This window comes from Rhinopithecus roxellana, chromosome 3, assembly GCF_007565055.1.
Source record: "Rhinopithecus roxellana isolate Shanxi Qingling chromosome 3, ASM756505v1, whole genome shotgun sequence".
Taxonomy (NCBI): Eukaryota; Metazoa; Chordata; class Mammalia; order Primates; family Cercopithecidae; genus Rhinopithecus; species Rhinopithecus roxellana.
Window position 1 is genome coordinate 63,811,992 of NC_044551.1, and position 18,006 is coordinate 63,829,997.

Consider the following 18,006-nt stretch of genomic DNA (forward strand, 5'->3'; position numbering starts at 1 on the left):
CTTTCTCTGACAGCTCTAGGGGAGAACTGTCCTTACTCCTTCTAACTTCTGGTGTTTGCTGGCAAGTCTTGGTGTTCCTGGGCCTGTACAGTCACATGCTCATCTTCCCTCTGTGAGTCTGTGTGTGCAAATTTCCCCTTTTAAAAAAACACCGAATTGGATCAGGCTGACCCTGATGATCTCATTCTAAATTTGATTACCTCAATAAAAGAACTTATTTCCAACTAAGGTCAGATTCTAAGGGACTGGGGATTAGGGACACAATTTACCTTTCTTAGGGAACACAATTCTACGCATAACAGATGGGTGCAAGGATGTAGGTTGAAGGCTGGTAAGTGAGCCTGGATAAAGGGAGTGAGAGAAAACCAAGATGCTAATGAGAACATCAGGGGGATGGCTGACCATGGGGCCCACACTGGAAGAGAAGCAGATTCTGGAGGCCAAGAGTTGGGGTGATGGGGTAAAGGCTAAGGGTTAGCAGGCAGGAAATTACAGGGCAAGCTGGTTCAGCAGCAGTCATGGTACGAGACAAGCCTGGGAGAGTGGAGACTTCAGGATCTAAGACCTTGGATTCGTGATATGAGGCTGAAGGTTTGGCTGTCACTATGGCAGGTCAGCTGCAGAAGGTAATTTGTTACTGGGAGATGACCCAGTTGAGGTCATCTCCAGAGACCAGGGCACCAAGAGCAGTTTCTCCATCCACATGGAAGAAATACAGAAGATGACATCAGGGAAAGGGACTAAGGACAACTGTATTGGGAAGAACCCATTGTGAAGGAAGGCGGGAGAGTATCCTATAGCTCAGGAGATAAGGACATGGGGAAAAGGCAGAATACTTGGAAGGGAAAGACTCCAAGAGTCCTGAGAAATGGGGCACAAGTGTGGTAGGAATCCTGAGGAGCAGGGAACATGGAAATTCCTGTGGGACCACAGTACAGGAGCAGAAGTGGTCTCTTTTGGTGAAGACTGGAAGTAAAGTACATTGGGGCTGGAGGGGGAAGAAAAATGAAGGCAAAACGTTGAGCCAAAGCCTTAACCAGATACTTCATGTTGTGACAGTCATTAATTTACTGGGCAAAAGTTGTCCTTCGGTTTGTCTTGAATGTTCCTCTTAATGTAATAAGAGAGTGGCTGAAAAGCTATCGTTGGTAAACCAAAATGTTGGAACTGACTTTTGGTCACGGCCCGCTGCCTAAGTAAGACTCAGCAGCTTTGCTAGTCTAAAGGGCCCTGTGATGGATCCTGACTGCAGTTCCACATGGAGGCCACAGGCAGGGAGAGGAGCAGCAGGGGAGCTGCTTGGTTTCATAAAACGGGGACACTGGTACCTCCCTCATAGGGCTGCTTGGGTTTTCAGCCTACAGTTAAGTCCTTACGAAATATTAGTGGTGGTAGTTATCATTATAAATCCCATAGTCTGAGGGAGGGTTGAAAGTACGCTCCTCAAAATCATAGTAACAATGAGTCCCTCTCTCCCTTCTCCCTTTCCCCAAAGATAAAGAATACACTAACGTGATCCCAAAACATTTATTTCCAGAGGTTTTTGACAGAAGAGTACAATCTTGAATAAAATTACACCACTGTACTTAAGGGCAACACTACACAGTAAGCAAAATCTGCCCTGACCACTTTCACAGAAGAGAAACTTCAGAAAGGAATTTTCCATCTCCTGACCGTTTTACAACATTCGTATCTCTGACGTACTTCAAGCCTCAACCCATCTCTCATTTCCTAACTTCAACAGAAATGTGTGCTCACAAGTTGTGTGTGCGCACATGTGCCTGTGTGTACACAAAAGGCTCATTTCACCTACTTGATAAACGAGCTCAGATGTTTTAGAAAAAAAAAAAATTGGAAAAAAAAAAGTTACCCCAACACGATGGAGAAGCCAAGCCAAAAAGGCTTCATGCTAGAGATAGCTTTCTTCTCAAAAACTCTTACATCCTAGAAACGTCCCAGTGGGTGCCTAAAAACTGAAATCCAGCAAGTTCATGGCCTTGAGTTCACTCTTGTCCTGAATTTCTCCCAGTGCAGGTCCAGAAGGGCAAGATGTGCCAGAAAGGAGAACGTGGGAATGTGTGAGTATCCCACAGCCAGCCCACAGTGCAGCTTGCACTCAGAGAGGAGACTCAGGGACACAAGGTCTCAGGATGCACAGCTCACCTTGGCCTCATGTGCCTGGGCTGGGGAGAGGGAGACCATTCAAAAGCCTGTGCTTGGCTGGGTGCGGTGGCTCACGCCTATCATCCCAGCACTTTGGGAGGCCGGGGCGGGCAGATCACTTGAGGTCAGTAGGTTAAGGACAGCCTGACCAACATGGTGAAACCCCATCTCTACTAAAAATACAAAAATTAGCCGGGGGTGGTGGTGCGCACCTGTAATCCCACCTACTCAGGAGGCTGAGGCAGGAGAATTGCTTGAACCCAGGAGTCGGAGGTTGCAGTGAGCCGAGATCGCAGCACGGCACTCCAGCCTGGGTGACAGAGTGAGACTCTGTCTCAAAAAAGCAAAAACAACAAAAAAGAAAAGCCTGTGCTTCAGACTTGACTCTTCAGCCTTGGTTTCTCCCAGTACCGTCACTGGGTCTTAGGAACTTTAATGCTCATAACTAATCCCTGTGACCCAGGAACTCCATCATGAGCCTCAAGAGCCCTCCTTAAGGTATTCAGCCGGTGACTTCAGGCTGACCACTAGCCACCTGCATAATTCCACAGCCCTTCTTGGCATCTCGATGGGCAGTCACGGTGCCTTGCCATGTAGGGCACATAGCCTGCTTTAAGAAAAGAAGATGGGTAGAGAAAGCTGAGGCTGCTGTCCAGGCCACTGTTGAGTCCTGGCACGGGGTTGAGTGAAGTTCTTGTGAGAGGGTTGGGGTCCTGGGGGACCCTATTAGGCAGATGCCTTCGCTACTTTCTGAGCCTGGTACTCCTGCTTCGCTTTCTCCCTCTGTTCCTGTTCTCTCTGGATCAACTGTACACGATCTAGATGCCACTGCTGCAGATTCTGCTCATAGGTGACGATGTCCTCTGCTTCACAGGTGGAGAGTTTTTCCTTGACAAGCTGGGTGGTCAGACTTAAAAGACTTTCTGACTCAATTTTGCCCAGAGCCTGAAGCTTAGAATGTAAGGCCTGTTGGAAACAAAGGGGACAAATGAGGAGAAAGGTAGAGAAGTGAGAGAAGGATACAAAGAGGAAAAACTAGCCCTGAGTGACTGACTTTAGATTTGAACAAAAGTTTGCTGACTCGTAGTTTAGTCCTCATTCTAGTGCCCCAGAATGAAGTCACCTGGCTGGTAGAAAAAAACCATTTTGTTGGGAAATTGTCATGCTACCTTTCATCCAGGTGCTGTTAGCTTTTGTCATTTTCTTCAGCTCGGCAATTTTGCTAAGATGCACCGCATGTGATTTCTCTCCTTTCACTCACAAACAGTAAATGGAATTCCATATGCTGTGTCTCCCTGTGTAATTTCTTGTTTTAAACCACAAAGATGGCCAGCCTCTAACAAATCTATGTTTCCACCCTGACCTAAACCAAACCAAGCAGCAAACTCCAAGAACAAGAATTCTAATATGCCAACAAAATGGCAGAGACATCTGCTAACTGGAGCAAGCCCAACCATACTTGTGCCTTCAGAATAACTGAAACAAGTATTTGCTTTCCTGGAGTTCCTCTCAACAGACGGAAATCAGTTCAAGGAATAGCTCCCCTGAGTGCCTGCACTGTTAGAAGCATCCACCTGCTGTGCTCCACTGCAGGTCAGCCTTCACGTACTGCCTGCTTACAGCTCCAGCTGAAATGGCAGCTTGGTTTGGTTGGTGGTGTGTTCCTGGAGAAGTATTAAAAACATTCATCTATTTAAGTACTTCGAGATGTACTCTCTCATTAGAGAGAGAGAGGGCCACTTATGGGGCCAGCTGTAGCTTATACCACACATCCCCATGTTCCACAAACGCCACTCATTGGCACAGGAAAGGAGGCTTGCTCCAGTAACAGGGTTGGAGGTGGGCAGGGTGCCTAGGCTCCAGGAGGGCCCAGAGGCCTAGTGTGAGAGTCAATCATATAAAAATGGCTCCCAAACAAATAACCTCAGACTAACAAAAATCAGGCAACAGGAAGAAAAGGAAATGTAAAACGAAAACGATTTCTCTGATAACGCTCTTCATGTGGGGTTTGAGGCCAACAAGACAGTTTGGGACACCAGAAAGAGGACTCAACTATGAGTCGGCAAACTTTTGTTCAAATCTAAAGTCAGTCACTCTGGGCTACTCTTTCTTAGTTTTGCTGTCATCTAACATAAGAAAGGTAGTCTCTGGCATCCAGAGATCTTGCAAGCAGAAATGCGCTGGTGCCCAACACGCAGTTAGTAGTCAATAAATACTTGTCTTTTTAAAATGTTCATAAAAATACATTCGTAGAGGAATGAGGGCTGACAACGTAATGCAGGCACAGCTTTCTATTCTCTGAGGCAAAGTATATAAGAAACGAGAAGGAAGTTTTAATTTTTAAAAATAGTGTGGCAACCTTGGTCAATGTGAATGCAATGAATCATAATATATGGGGCTAAGGAGATTTTTTTCTTTTGCCTTTCTAAATATACAAGGTTAAGCAAAGAGCCTGAAGGGGCAGACATGCAAATTCTCAGCCCAGCTATACTGCCAATTCTCTGGGTACCTTGGGAACATCGATTAATCTTTCTCAGTTTCAAATTTTAAGAGGGAAGTTGAGCAATGACTTTATAGAAGTACTGGGCGAAATTGCTGCTAAAAATACAACAGGCTCCCCCTTATAACACTGGGAATTAGGTTCTGTCCAATTACTGAAAAGATTTAAACATAATAATCTAGCAGAGTTTACATCTTATCAATACCAAAATGACCCAAGTCACACACAATAAATGGGAAAGTTTTTTGCTGTACAAAGAATTCCCATTCTGGCAGCATTTTCCCCCCCTTTGCACTAGACAAGAATCAAAGCAGCTAAGAAGCCAAGAGTTCAAACACCGAACATGGTTCTTTCCTGACACTGATCACAGAGCATTTTGGGATGTACAGAGTTAGAAGCTCCCAAAGGTAGCTTGAGTTCTCAGGGCTGTTCTGGAAAGAAATAGTGCAAACTGTTTACAACTTCCATGCAGCACAAGAGAACAACACAGCTGCCAAAGATGAGCAAAGAGAGATGTCCGCGTGTTATCTCTACATACGCAAACGTGGCATTATAGTGTCTAACTGGGTTTTTAGGTTATCAAGCACATTTAGTGCAAGATGGAGAAATGGCCAGATACTTTCCACCTGGGGTGGGAGTCAGGTTATTGCTAAGGAGACAAGCAACTATCTAGCCAACAGGCGCATATCAGGAATGAGTGGGTAATGACATGCTACCTTAGTGAACAAAACTGTGACCGATTAGCTCAAGTACAAAAGGAGCATAAAAATTCCATTGGTTTAAGACCACTTCCTGTGCAAAGCAATACGAATGTAATGTTTGATGTCAGTTTTTAATGCCTCTTTGTGTGTGACACTGATGCAGAAAGAATGCTTGTCCATCACCATAGGACAGAAGTGTGTTTTATACACTGCTAAGAGAGACACATTCTGCTATGATTCACCTGAAATCGTTCCAGGTATTGAGGAAGCTTCGACTGTTCTGTTTCCTCGATGTCTAACTGCTCCACCAGTTTTTCCCACGCTTGGTTGTCTTCATCTTTTTGGGACTGCTCCTCTGAAACCCCATCAGCTGAAGTCAGAGCCTTCAGCACTACATCCAGCACATGGAGCTGTGGAGCAGAAAGAGGGTCAGCAACTACATGTTTTATGGCCCAAAAGCACATGGTGAAGAGAGGCTGGAAAAGGCGAAAGAAAGCAAGAATGAGCTCTAAAAGACTGTGAAAAGATTTCTCTTATAAAATTGTAGAAAATATAAATGGTTATATTTTTTCACATTATAAACACCCTATCAGATGGCATGGAAAACAGTACAAAACAAATAGTAGAAATAAGCAAGCTAGGCTGGGGTATGGTGGCTCATGCCTGTAATCTCAGCACTTTGGGAGGATGATGTGGAAGGATTGCTTGAGCCCAAGAGTTTGAGACCAGCCTGGACAACATAGGGAGACCCCATCAATTAAAAAAAAAAAAAAGCCAAGCATGGTGGTGCACCCCTGTGGTAGGTCTCAGCTGCTCAGGAGGCTGAGGCAGGAAGACTGCCTGAGCCTGGGAAGTGGAGGATATAGTGAGCCATGATCACACCACTGCACTCCAGCCTGAGTCACATAGTGAGACCCTGTCTCAAAGACAAAACAACAACAAAATACCAAATAAGCGAGCTAAGAATTATTTGTATAAGTGAATCAGCACAATGGCAGCTAAGTTCGCTTTTAGTTAGCCAGATAGGAATCCAGGAATAATGCTTGATGGACACTAAAGTACTTCCTATTTCCATGTCTTTCTTCCTCAGTCAGTTTGGATTTGGGACAAAGAGATAGACAACTACAGAACACAACCAACCAAAGGCCATTTTAAGTGTATGTTAAAGCCTCTGGATATAGGCACAGGTCTCCCTCAGAGAAAGATTTTAGCTCACATGGTATCTGTAAATTAAGGATTGGTATAATTCACATAAGCTGCTGGCAAAGACCAGAGATGCATACATGAAATTCATTTGAATGAGGTGATTTCTGTGACTTAGGAAGTAAATTTAAAAACAGAAGGTTTTTGTTTTGACCCCTCTCCCCTCTACTTTCACTTTGAGGTACATCTCCCTTGACCCACGGAGGGCCTAATGATCAGAAATGGGACATTAATAACAGTAAGGCCAGCAGAAACACCTGCCTGGAAACCAATTCATCCTGTCCATGTCACATCAGAACACAAATCCTAAAAATATGCCAAGGCCTTTTAATACCACTAATACATCACACCCAAACTGGACACATAGCACATTTTTGCTGACATGTGAACACATTTTCTACTGTTAGAATGCAAAGATTGCAAATCTGGCTGAGATTGGAAGGAATATTTCCCTAGCAAAGTATCTATGTATAATTTTGTGTTTTCAATCACCAGTACTGACTACAGCAGGGTTAAAACAAGTATAGTGACAAATGTATATCCTTTGTTATAAATGTCTGGCAAACAGCATAATGATTCACTAGACATAAGTGTAAGGTGACAGGACAGACACCAGACCTGACCACCTCAGGACTGAAATATGAAAGCCAAGGGATGAGCCCTAGCAACCAGAGTCAAGAAAAAACAAATACGTGGCTCTATGGTAACCTTTACACCATGGTAACAAGACAACCAATGTCCTTCTCAGGCCTCAATTGGCTGTAAAAGCTGTTTAGACAGGAGCAGACACTAAGGCTGCCTGTGGGGTGTAAGGCACATCATGTCTCCTGGAGTTAGAGCAACCCCATACTGTAAAGGGTCCTAGGTGACCAAGAGGCACGAGCTTTGGGACTGGTGGGAGGGTAGTGTTCTTGTTCTGGTAAAGTGAACACCTTAGAACTTTGAAAGAAACATCTGGGTCAGATCTCATCAGCATTACACATTCACACAGAATGGTTTAAGAAGGTTCCATGTCTGGTCCCCAGATTCATTTCTTGAGGACTTTTATGGGGAAAAATGCTATGTAGCCTACATGCTATGTAGACTACATGGGGTTACAGAAATGCCAAACATATTTAAAATGAAATTTTACCCTCTCTTGAGTTCCCAACGAGCTTTTTATTTTTTGGTAAGGAGGTGACGGACGAGGCAGTGGAATAGTTTTTTTTTCTTACACAATGAACTATAAATCAATGTTAATCAAATTTTCTAGTACCTTTGGTCAGAAGCATTGAAAATGTTTGTCGTTTTGCTTTTTTTCAACTGGATAAGTACCTATTCTATAGAAATACAGAAAGTAGGGGTAGGGGAAAGACCATGAAAACCAATTTAAAGCTCAGGTTATGGGAACCAGATGGCTAAATCTTACTGCCTTAGAGCTGAGGAACATACCGCTTCTCTACACAGCTTTATGTCTTCTTGGGAGGCAGCCACTTTCTCCATCACTTGCAGGGCTCTGTCAAGGTAGCCTGGTTTCCATATCAGAGGCATGTTGTGGTACACAGCCCGTAGCCCTTGCTGCAACTCCACCTTCCCTGTGGCCAAAAAGAACAATAAAGAATGCTCAGCTATGTCTTCCCACCATTTCTAAGACTGAGGACCTGAAGGCCCAAGTGAATGTTCACCTGGCAGCTCTAGAAACAGAGAAGGATCATTTCAAATCTGCACCAAGAGACTCATCTCATCCAGTGACACTTCAGATGGATAATGAAGAATGTGGTAAAATTCACTGTATCCATTTTGTAATGCAAAATTACATGAACTTGTTTTTCTTCTTTCTCATTTGGGCTGGTGAAGATTTTCATGAGGATGTATATATAAACCACTGGGCTGAGGGCAACTGAGAAGCTGACATACATGGCTTTAGGTAAGGATACCCTTAAAAAACAAGTCAACCGAGATACAATTTTTGTTTCAAGAACAAAATCTTCCCCAGAAAAAGAAATCTCACAATTTTCCTACTGTGAAAATTTTGTCAACATCCGACCACCTTCCCTGCTAGGCAATGTTTGCCATTTTTTGGAATCCTTCAACACATCTAATCCTTATGAAAAAAACCCTCCTCTTTCCCTTCTTTCCTTTGAGTTTCGTGGTTTTAAAATCACAGAGTTCATGCTCATCATCTTTTTGGATCTCTGGACGTGAATGTTTCTCTGGGTACCTCAAGCCATCACACCTGGAGTTCAAGATGTGGACACTAGACAGCAGGATCTTCTGGTAGGGAGATGGCTGTCTGTATTCCTGTGGTGCAGAACCTCTCTGCACTAATGACCAAAGTCACCTTGAGCTGTCCAGTCTTAAATCTACCTTCTTTTATCTTTCCTGGGAAGGAGGATTTGGGAAAGCCAGAGTAGGACACAAACAGACAAAGCTTATCAGGAGACAGCTAATTTTAGACCTTTAAGGTGCTTGGGGCTGGGCTGCAGTTACATTCTGGGCAGCTGCTTCCATCAGGGTTGAGTGAGGCTGCATGGCAAATGACACAATGAGAGCAAAGAGCTTCTGATCTGATGGCTGCCATCACAAAGAACCAGGGCCTCTGCTCACAAACCACAACAAAGTACATTTTCTTTGCCCTGTCACTTCTGACCAATTCAGGCTGTGTGACAGTCCTGAATGCTAATCTAAAAGCAAAGGAAAATACATGTAAATCAACATCAAAAGCAGGTGGCAAATAAGGAAAAAATGATTTTTAAAAAGAGTGGTCAACTCCTTTGTGAGTCTGATAGACAGTCAATAAACTCTGAAGTTCCTCTGCGTTATTGTATCAGAATCAGCATCAAGAATAACACTACATTCTGCTGGCAAAGATCAACTTCAAAAGCAGTCAAACTGCTATAACTTTGTGATTTTCAAAAACAAAGGTAAGTAGAAGCAATGTATAATTGAGAGATGCCTAACTACTTCAGAGATAATGGGAGAATAATGAAATAACATGCATTTAATAAAACTCTGTAAATCAGGACAACATTTTATGCACATTTAGGTTGAACCTTATTTGCCCAGATTCCACACAACCCAGGTTCTGAGGCCATTCTTCAGAAGGCGTTGTCCTCTTAACCTGTCTGATTTTCAATGCAATCAGGGCACAAGAGGAAAGCCACCATCGTACCTCCTGGTGCAATCACATGGTACCCATGAACCCACTTTTCCTGAAGTGCTACTACTTGTGCTCTTCCCTTACCTGAAAACAATGCCAAAGATACAAGTTCAACTCTAACTCTTAATTTCTTACCTTCTGGACTTTAGATCTAAAGAGACAGAAAGATCTTTGTTAATACTGGAAAAGATTCTACTAGCTAGTCTCCCTAAACAGGGCCAGAACATCCCTTTCTTTCTTTTTGATCCCTTCCTCAGATTGATGACCACTGAATATTATTACCTATGTCCACCAGAACTAGTTCTTGCTTTGCCAGTGATGGCAGGTTTTAAGAACCCTCTTTACTCTCTTATGTAAGGCCATCAAGGTCTATTTTTATGTCTGAAAATGAAGGCTAATTGGATTTCACTGGTAAATTTAAATCAAATTATAATTTTATCATGAACTGGAAGAATGCAACAATTCTGACCATGAAGAATGATATTTGTAAGGATCATTTAGCTTACCAAGAAGTGCACAGCCATACAACTGGGAACTGAAACCCACTGAGTTCTTTTGTTTTAGGCCTGGAAGCAATAGGGATGCACCAAAGTTCCTCTCCTCTTCCCACTGCAACAGAATATACCAGATCATGATCCATCTAAGCAATGAGTACTTTATACAAAAATGTGACTTTTAATGACACGAGGAAAAGAACATGTTATAGCATTAAGTAAACAAAGAAGAAGAACAAAGCTATATATACATTATAATCCTAATTTTGTGAATAAAAGGTACTTATGTCAAAGAAAAATATAGGAAAGAAATACCCTATATGTTAATAAATTTTTGGGCAGTGAAATTATGAGCAATTTTGGTTTTATTCTCTGTATTTCTTATTATTTTCCAAAAATTTGGCAACGAATAAGTGTTTCTTTTACAATCAGAAAAGGAAAACAAAACAAAAATAAAGAGTACACTTTACACCAACACTCACTTGAGACAATCAATAAAGATTCAACGCATTATCAGCCCCACAATCACTCACATTGCTGTGGCCTGATGGAGCAAGCTTTTGAATTTTAAACAATTTAGCAAAGATAAGACTTCTTCAGAGTGTTAGGATAAATACCACTATTAAATTGCTTTTAGATAGATTTGTGCCTCTCAAAAACAAATGAGGCAATCAGAAACAGTGATCATTTCTTTCAACCCAGGGTGCAAAATTACGCTTCAATAAAAGCGAAGCCTTTAGAGACACGGGGGAAACAAAGAGCAAAAACACAAGCATTGCTAAACCTGCTGCAGACTAGTAGGAATGATGACTGGAGTACTTGCTGGTAATGCGGTCAGGGGAGAGCCCTGGCAACTCCCCAGTGGGATTTGTGATCTTCTTGGTGCCACATGAGTACACACTGGACAGAGCTCGAGCCCTAACTGTGGCTTCAAAACATAGAACACTAAGCTCAGGTTGCCCTGCACTGGTCTCTGCACCCAGAGATTAGGGAGGAAGCAGAGAATGAATAATGTCTGCAGGCTGCAGTTACAGCCACGTGCAAGTGAGGCACCCTAGATGTTCACAGGCACCCAAACCTCTTTACTGTGAGTAGCTTTTGTGCAATACAAGTGTCATTTCTTGAGGCTGCTCCCCTATCTTTGAGAAAAGCAAAGACCGCGGGAGAAAAACAACCCCCCCAAGCACTTCGGCAGCACAGGTAAACAAAAGAGTTGGTAATTAAAAACCAGGTCATTTTACTTTCAAAAGGAAACCACTCTAAGAAGTTTGATTTTCCCCACTTAAAACTGCATGAAAAGTGGGGCCGGCGAATAATAAATAAGGAACCTTAAAAACATCTTTTCCCCCCTGTAGGGAAAAACATGAGCTATAGTATCAGGCTGTAGCAGGGTTTATTAAAGCCAAACAAACACTAAAATATCTAAGCACTAGATATCTTTTATGTGTTAGGAGTCAAGAAAGGGTGGTGACAGTGACTGGGATGGTGATACTTCTAAAGGACTTCAAAAAAGATGAATGAAAACAAATGACTGTCTTAGAAATTCTCTGATCATTGTCTGGGACTCCTGCAACTACTGCTGCTTACATGAAGCTATTAATGTGTCAACATAAAATAATAGATCTCTTCCAAGCCTTTAGTTTCTTTTCTTTTTTTCTCTTTGGAGACAGGGTCTTGCCCTATTGCCCAGGCTGGAATAAGGTGGTGTGATCACAGCTCACTATAACCTCAAACTCTGGGGATCAAGGGATCCTTCCAACTCAGCCTCCTGAGTAGCTAGGACTATAAGCATGTGCCACTATGTCTGGTTAATATTTTTTTTATTTTCAACTTTTGTAGAGATGAGGTCTTGCTATGTTGCCTAGCCTGGTCTCAAACTCCTGGCCTTAAGCAATCCTCTTGCCTTGGCCTCTCAAAGTACTGAGATTACAGGCATAAGCCACTGCTCCCAGCCCAAGCCTTTAATTTCTATTGTAGATACTATAATGGATTAATTCAGGTGTTGTTTCATCAACGCCCTCAAAGTTTTTCCATTTTATGCTTTCCCTCTTCCATTAATACAAAGCAAATCCTCATTCTCCCAACTTCCCCGCTTTACTCTCCATTTCATAGCTAGGCATCTTAAAAGAGTTGTCTATATTTCTAATCATTCTACAATCCATTCCAATTTGATATCCTGCTCCATTACTCATATGGAAACAAAGGTTACAATTTAGTGCCTCCCATGCCACTAATGCAGTTAGTGAACTTTTTTTTTTATTCCTCATCTTATCCTACCCCTTTGGAAGCATTCTACATGTAGACCATCGCTTCCTGTGGATTCTGTGGTCCAACACATTCCTGATTTCCCTTCTTTTTACTTTCTGGCTCACATTGGAAACATTTACACAGGGATGTATAAGTCACTTTTTGCAACCATTTACACATGGATGTATAAGTCTCCAAAACTGTATCTCCAGTCCATATCTTTCCATTAAGCCTCCAGTTCCTTGGTGAAATCTCGTGACTGTCTCAAATGAATTTCAAAATGCAACACGTTCAGAGCCACATTAACGACTTTTCTCATAATATCCAGTCTTTTCCCAAAGTTCCCTCTTGCAAACAACACATGGAACCCCTTCCATCCAGACATATGAGTCAGAAACTGAGGAGAGAATATGTGACCCCTGCTTCCCTGCCTCATCTTGTTATCTACCTCTCAAATATGCCCACTCTCTAACTGCATCATATCCTGGTCTCTATGCTACCATTATCTCTTGCTCAGATTCAAGGCAGTCTCTCAAATCGTCTGACCACAGCCATCCTTGCCCTGCTCTGATAGCTTATTCACAGTACAGCCAAAAGGACCGTAGGAAAACACAGATTTGATTATTATATGCCCTCTGCTTCTAACTTTTCAAGGGCTTCTCACTATTTTTAGAATGAACACAGAATGGCTTAGTATGGCCTACATTTTCCAACCCTATCTCACTCCACATCCTCCCTACCATTTTCTGTCATAACTACATTGACGATCTTCTTCCAGCCCATTTCTTTTCACTAAGTTTTCCGCCACAGGGCATTTGCACATGTTATTTCCTTTTTTTGGACTGTTCTTCCCCTCCTTAGCCAGTTAATTACCATTCATCCTTTAATAGTAACCTAATAAATATTTCCTTAAGGAAGCCCTACCTAACCAATTTAAGTTTAAAATACAGAGAAAACTCCCTATAATATATTCTTTTCATAGATTTCTCCTTTGTAGTGTTCATGACAGTCATAGTTTTATACCTGTGTGATTGTTTTGTTTAAATGTCTGTGTTCTTCCTAGATTGTAAGCAGGAAATATTTGCTCACCATTATATAACTAGTACTTGCCAACGTATGGAATTTGTATGTGTTCAATACAGTGTATTTAATGAATTAATAATGAACGTGGGGTATATCATAATATTATGACACTCAGAAAGGCATAATATGCCATCTACTTTTTAGAATGTGGGCTGGACTAAATGACCTCTTCAGTTCCTACCCAAACTGGGATTTTTTGATGTTTACAATTGAGGTTAAGGGCAGATGGCAGAGGCAGACTGACTGGCTTTACCAGGTGGCTTTGTTACCTACTAGCTGGGGGGTTACTCTGTAACATCTCTGGGCCCCAGTCTCCTTATCTGCCTAGGGTTGTTGTGAGAATTAAATGCATTAATACATTTAAAACAAGAACATAGCCTGGTGTAAAGTAAGTGCTACTTAAAATATTGGTTATTGCTATTGTTATTCTTAGGACAACAATAAGCAATGACTAAATATGCGAACCTAAGACCTGAAACCAAAACTTGATATTGTAGACTTTCCAAAACGGAACTGCCCTAGAGAAACCTTAGGAAAATACTGATACAAATGAAATAATCAGTATTTAATGTCCCAGGTAATGGTCAATGTTAGCTGCCTCACTGCCTCTTTGACATGCCATGTCCAGCTCTCAATGATTTCCAACGACCCATTTCTGAATGTCTGAGGTGCACTCAGCCTAGTTCAGGTTTCAAAATACGCAATCACTTTTGACTCAAGTGGAACAACCTCCAATTCCATTCGTTAGAAACCAGTAACCACAATGTACAGAATAAACACACATTCCTGGTTGTGCCTGGCCACAGAGCAGTAGACACCTTTTTCTAGCTTTTGAGAGCAAGCCCCTGCTTGCCTTTTCTTTTCTTTTTTTTTTTTTCTGAGACGGAGTCTCGCTCTGTCGCCCAGGCTGGAGTGCAGTGGCGCGATCTCGGCTCACTGCAAGCTCCGCCTCCCAGGCTTTACGCCATTCTCCTGCCTCAGCCTCCCGAGTAGCTGGGACTACAGGAGCCTGCCACCTCGCCCGGCTAGTTTTTTTGTATTTTTTAGTAGAGACGGGGTTTCACTGTGGAAGCCAGGATGGTCTCGATCTCCTGACCTCGTGATCTGCCCATCTCGGCCTCCCAAAGTGCTGGGATTATAGGCTTGAGCCACCGCGCCCGGCCCCTGCTTGCCTTTTCTAAAGTTCTTAATACTGCTTTAGGGAAGATCACTTACACTGAAGTCTGTCTTCTCTGCCAGGCAATGAAATAAAACATAGAGGGAGAGAAGTTGGGTGGAAGGTACTTCAAAGGCTTCTTGCATCATGACCTCAAAAACCACAGATAAAGCATCTAGCAAGAAGATGAAAGTAAAAATCAGAGGAAATTAGTTGTAGGTAATATTACCAAATCTCTTTTAACCATAAACACTCTTAAAAAGGGGGGCATGGTAAACAACAACAACAACAACAACACAGAATTAAGAAGTAAAATATGCGGGCTCTGGCCCTAGTTCTTCCACAAACTAGGCTTTTCCTAAGCCTTTAGCTTCTATTTTACATACCAGAATGAACTAAATCAGGAGCTACTGCACCAGTGTCCTGAAGGACATTAAATAAACCACTAATTTCTCTTGGATCCCAGTGTCATCTTCATAATAATAAATTACTATTTGCTTCATCTACTTCAAAAGAATTTTGGACAGTTCAACAAGATAATACATATGAAAATGGCTCAAACTGTGATGCAAGTTTAAGGCATCATGTCTATCAGCTAGAAGAGCTAAGGCATAAAGGAGACACATGTATTCTCAAGGTCACCCTGAGAAGCAGAGAGGCTGGTCTGACTGCCCTATTCTCTGCTCTGGTACCTTCTCACTGTTAAGGTAGAAGAGGACAAAATGCTAAAGGAAACCCTAAATCTCAGGTATTATTTCAAAGAAAGCAAAATAATGACTATAAAAAGGACAATAAGGCTCAGTTTAAAATACTTGTTGGAAGGGAATGGGAAATGCTCATTCATAAATTATAAGCCTCTGAGTATAACATATAACATAAGATATTTGTTTGCCCATTAATGCTGGTCATTAAAGCCTGGGCAGTGGTCTTTAAGCAATTTTTATTTTCCCTCGATATTCTACAATATAGATGGAGGCCAAGAAAATCAAGTTAAACAATTTCTTTCTGTAGTTATTTGGTGGTAAAGTAGAGAATATTAACAATGGCTTAACATACAGTGCCTGTTCATATCACAAGCACAACAAATGTTTTTCACTTACTGAGTTTTTTTTTTAACCAATTTTTACATATATTCATAACTATAAAATAGCACTGATTTGCAGTTGTTCCTAGCAAGCTGGTTGCACATGTTGTCATGGTTCTGAATGAGGCCATAGGCATGAATGTCTGTTCTTTTTGCAAATGGGGAAACTGAGATAGACAGGTAGACCAGGTAGTCATCTAATAAGTCAGTAGAAAAATAAGAACCTGGAAGGAATTTTCTTTTACATAAATAAGCCAGTAATATTTTAAAAGAGCATAGGCTAAAAATTCAGTTGAAAAAAAAATCTCATTTCTGCCAACTGTTCATTACTGAATCCAAAATTATACTTGAAAAATAAATTTACTTTATCCTTTATTTATATTCCGCATTTCAGTCAGTTTGGGAAGTGAAATTAGATTGGACAATATAATTAACTTACTTTTCCTCTATAATCATTTATGTACTTTGATATTTTTTATCCTAACAAAAATAAAAATAATATTTTTAAAAATTTTGCATAAATGATAATCATCTAAACTTTTCTGACTAAAAGAGTGATGAAGAGATGTTATTAAGAAATAAAAAAGGGGAAGTTCCTACATTTGTACACCTCCTTTTGGGAGCTGGAAGCCCTATAAACACTGAATCTGGGTTTAGTTTCTTACCTTTGTAATTTTCTTTCTTTATAAAAGAATCCATCAGTAAATTGAATGTAAAGTTATCTGGAAAAATTCCATATTGAACCTATAATGAAATGAACATAACAGGAAAAAAAGAGAAAATTATCTAATTTAGTCTGTAACATATGCCTATGTATGTATTATTCAGAATAAAATTTGCCACTATTAGCTTTAAAATATTTGACTATCATTTTACAGCATCTGTGACAGTGAAACAGAAGCCGTGACTCATGAGGTCTGGTAACTGGAACTGTTGGTCAGTGTGAGAAAGTTGTGAGTGGGTGTCTGATATAAGACAACTGATATGTAAAAACTAAGGCTTCAATTCTAACACCTCATCATAGCTTAAAAAAAAAACACAGAAACCCACACAACCCCCCTAACTGGTTCAGTGACTCTTTTTATAAAGTATGAATAACAATGCAAAAACTCTCACGAGAAAGCAGACATTACACAGCATCTTCTGGTTCTCAGCCTGGCTTTTCAGGTCCCAAGAAATATGCCAACAAATATTTGCTACTAAATTTCTAGAATGTTGTGTCATACAACTGAATACTTGAGAATTCAGATTTCTTTTTTTTTTTTTTTTTTTTTGAGGCGGAGTCTTGCTCTGTCGCCCAGGCTGGAGTGCAGTGGCGTGATCTCCGCTCACTGCAAGCTCCGCCTCCTGGGTTCACGCCATTCTCCTGCCTCAGCCTCCCAAGTAGCTGGGACTACAGGCGCCCGCCACCTCGCCCGGCTAATTTTTTGTATTTTTAGTAGAGACGGGGTTTCACTGTGTTCGCCAGGATGGTCTCGATCTCCTGACCTTGTGATCCGCCCGTCTCGGCCTCCCAAAGTGCTGGGATTACAGGCTTGAGCCACCGCGCCCGGCCAGATTTCTTAAAATGTGGACCCTTTAGCACCTGCAGGATGTCGACTTTCTCGGAGTGTTTTTAACAATACAGATTCCTACATCTCAGACCTATAGAACCAGAATCTCTGGGAACTGAGCATAAAAACCTGAATTTTTAGTGAGCTTCTTGTGATTTTCATGCATACTCATTTTACTACCAGTGATCCAGATTGTGGCGGCATTTTTATCTGTTTCAAATTCTTCGGTAATGTTAACCACCATTCCCCACAGGGCTCCACTCTTCCTTCTTGCAACCAATAGAAACACCTGAGGAATTTTCCAAACTATATCCTTATCCCCTTGAGAGATTTTGATACAGTCCTAACCCCCAACTGTGAATCACCACTGAGCTGACTCATTGTTTCCAGGAGTTATATATAGGAGCCGCAGGTGTGCTGAAATGGAAACATGTCTAAAAGATCATTCTTTTAAAGGTTGTAGCTCATGGCCAGTGTCTATATTTCTCAAAGCAGTCATCCAAATCAGTATTAATCCCTAGGGCAGGATAAAAACCAAAATATTTTAGGATGACAAATCATTAAAGCTGAAAGGGATTTTAGAAATCAACTGGTCAATGATTCTCAACCCAGGCTGTAAATGAGAATCAACTGAGAGCTTTAAAAAACAAACAAACAAACAAACACAAATAAACAAACTCAAT

The 18,006-nt window shown here is 41.5% G+C and overlaps 1 protein-coding gene across 1 annotated transcript in view; it reads right to left on the reverse strand.

Moving 5' to 3' along the window:
• Positions 1-1,508: 1,508 nt before the first annotated feature.
• The window catches only part of MRPS27 (mitochondrial ribosomal protein S27), a 98,593-nt gene continuing 82,095 nt past the window's right edge, over positions 1,509-18,006 (reverse strand). The window contains exons 6-11 of the mRNA XM_010380264.2: positions 16,436-16,514; positions 14,746-14,861; positions 10,213-10,315; positions 7,999-8,141; positions 5,607-5,774; positions 1,509-3,129 (exon numbers count right to left, since the gene is read on the reverse strand). Coding sequence (XP_010378566.1) covers positions 2,890-3,129; positions 5,607-5,774; positions 7,999-8,141; positions 10,213-10,315; positions 14,746-14,861; positions 16,436-16,514 — 849 coding nt within the window. The 3' untranslated portion in view covers positions 1,509-2,889. The remainder of the gene's footprint in view (positions 3,130-5,606; positions 5,775-7,998; positions 8,142-10,212; positions 10,316-14,745; positions 14,862-16,435; positions 16,515-18,006) is intronic.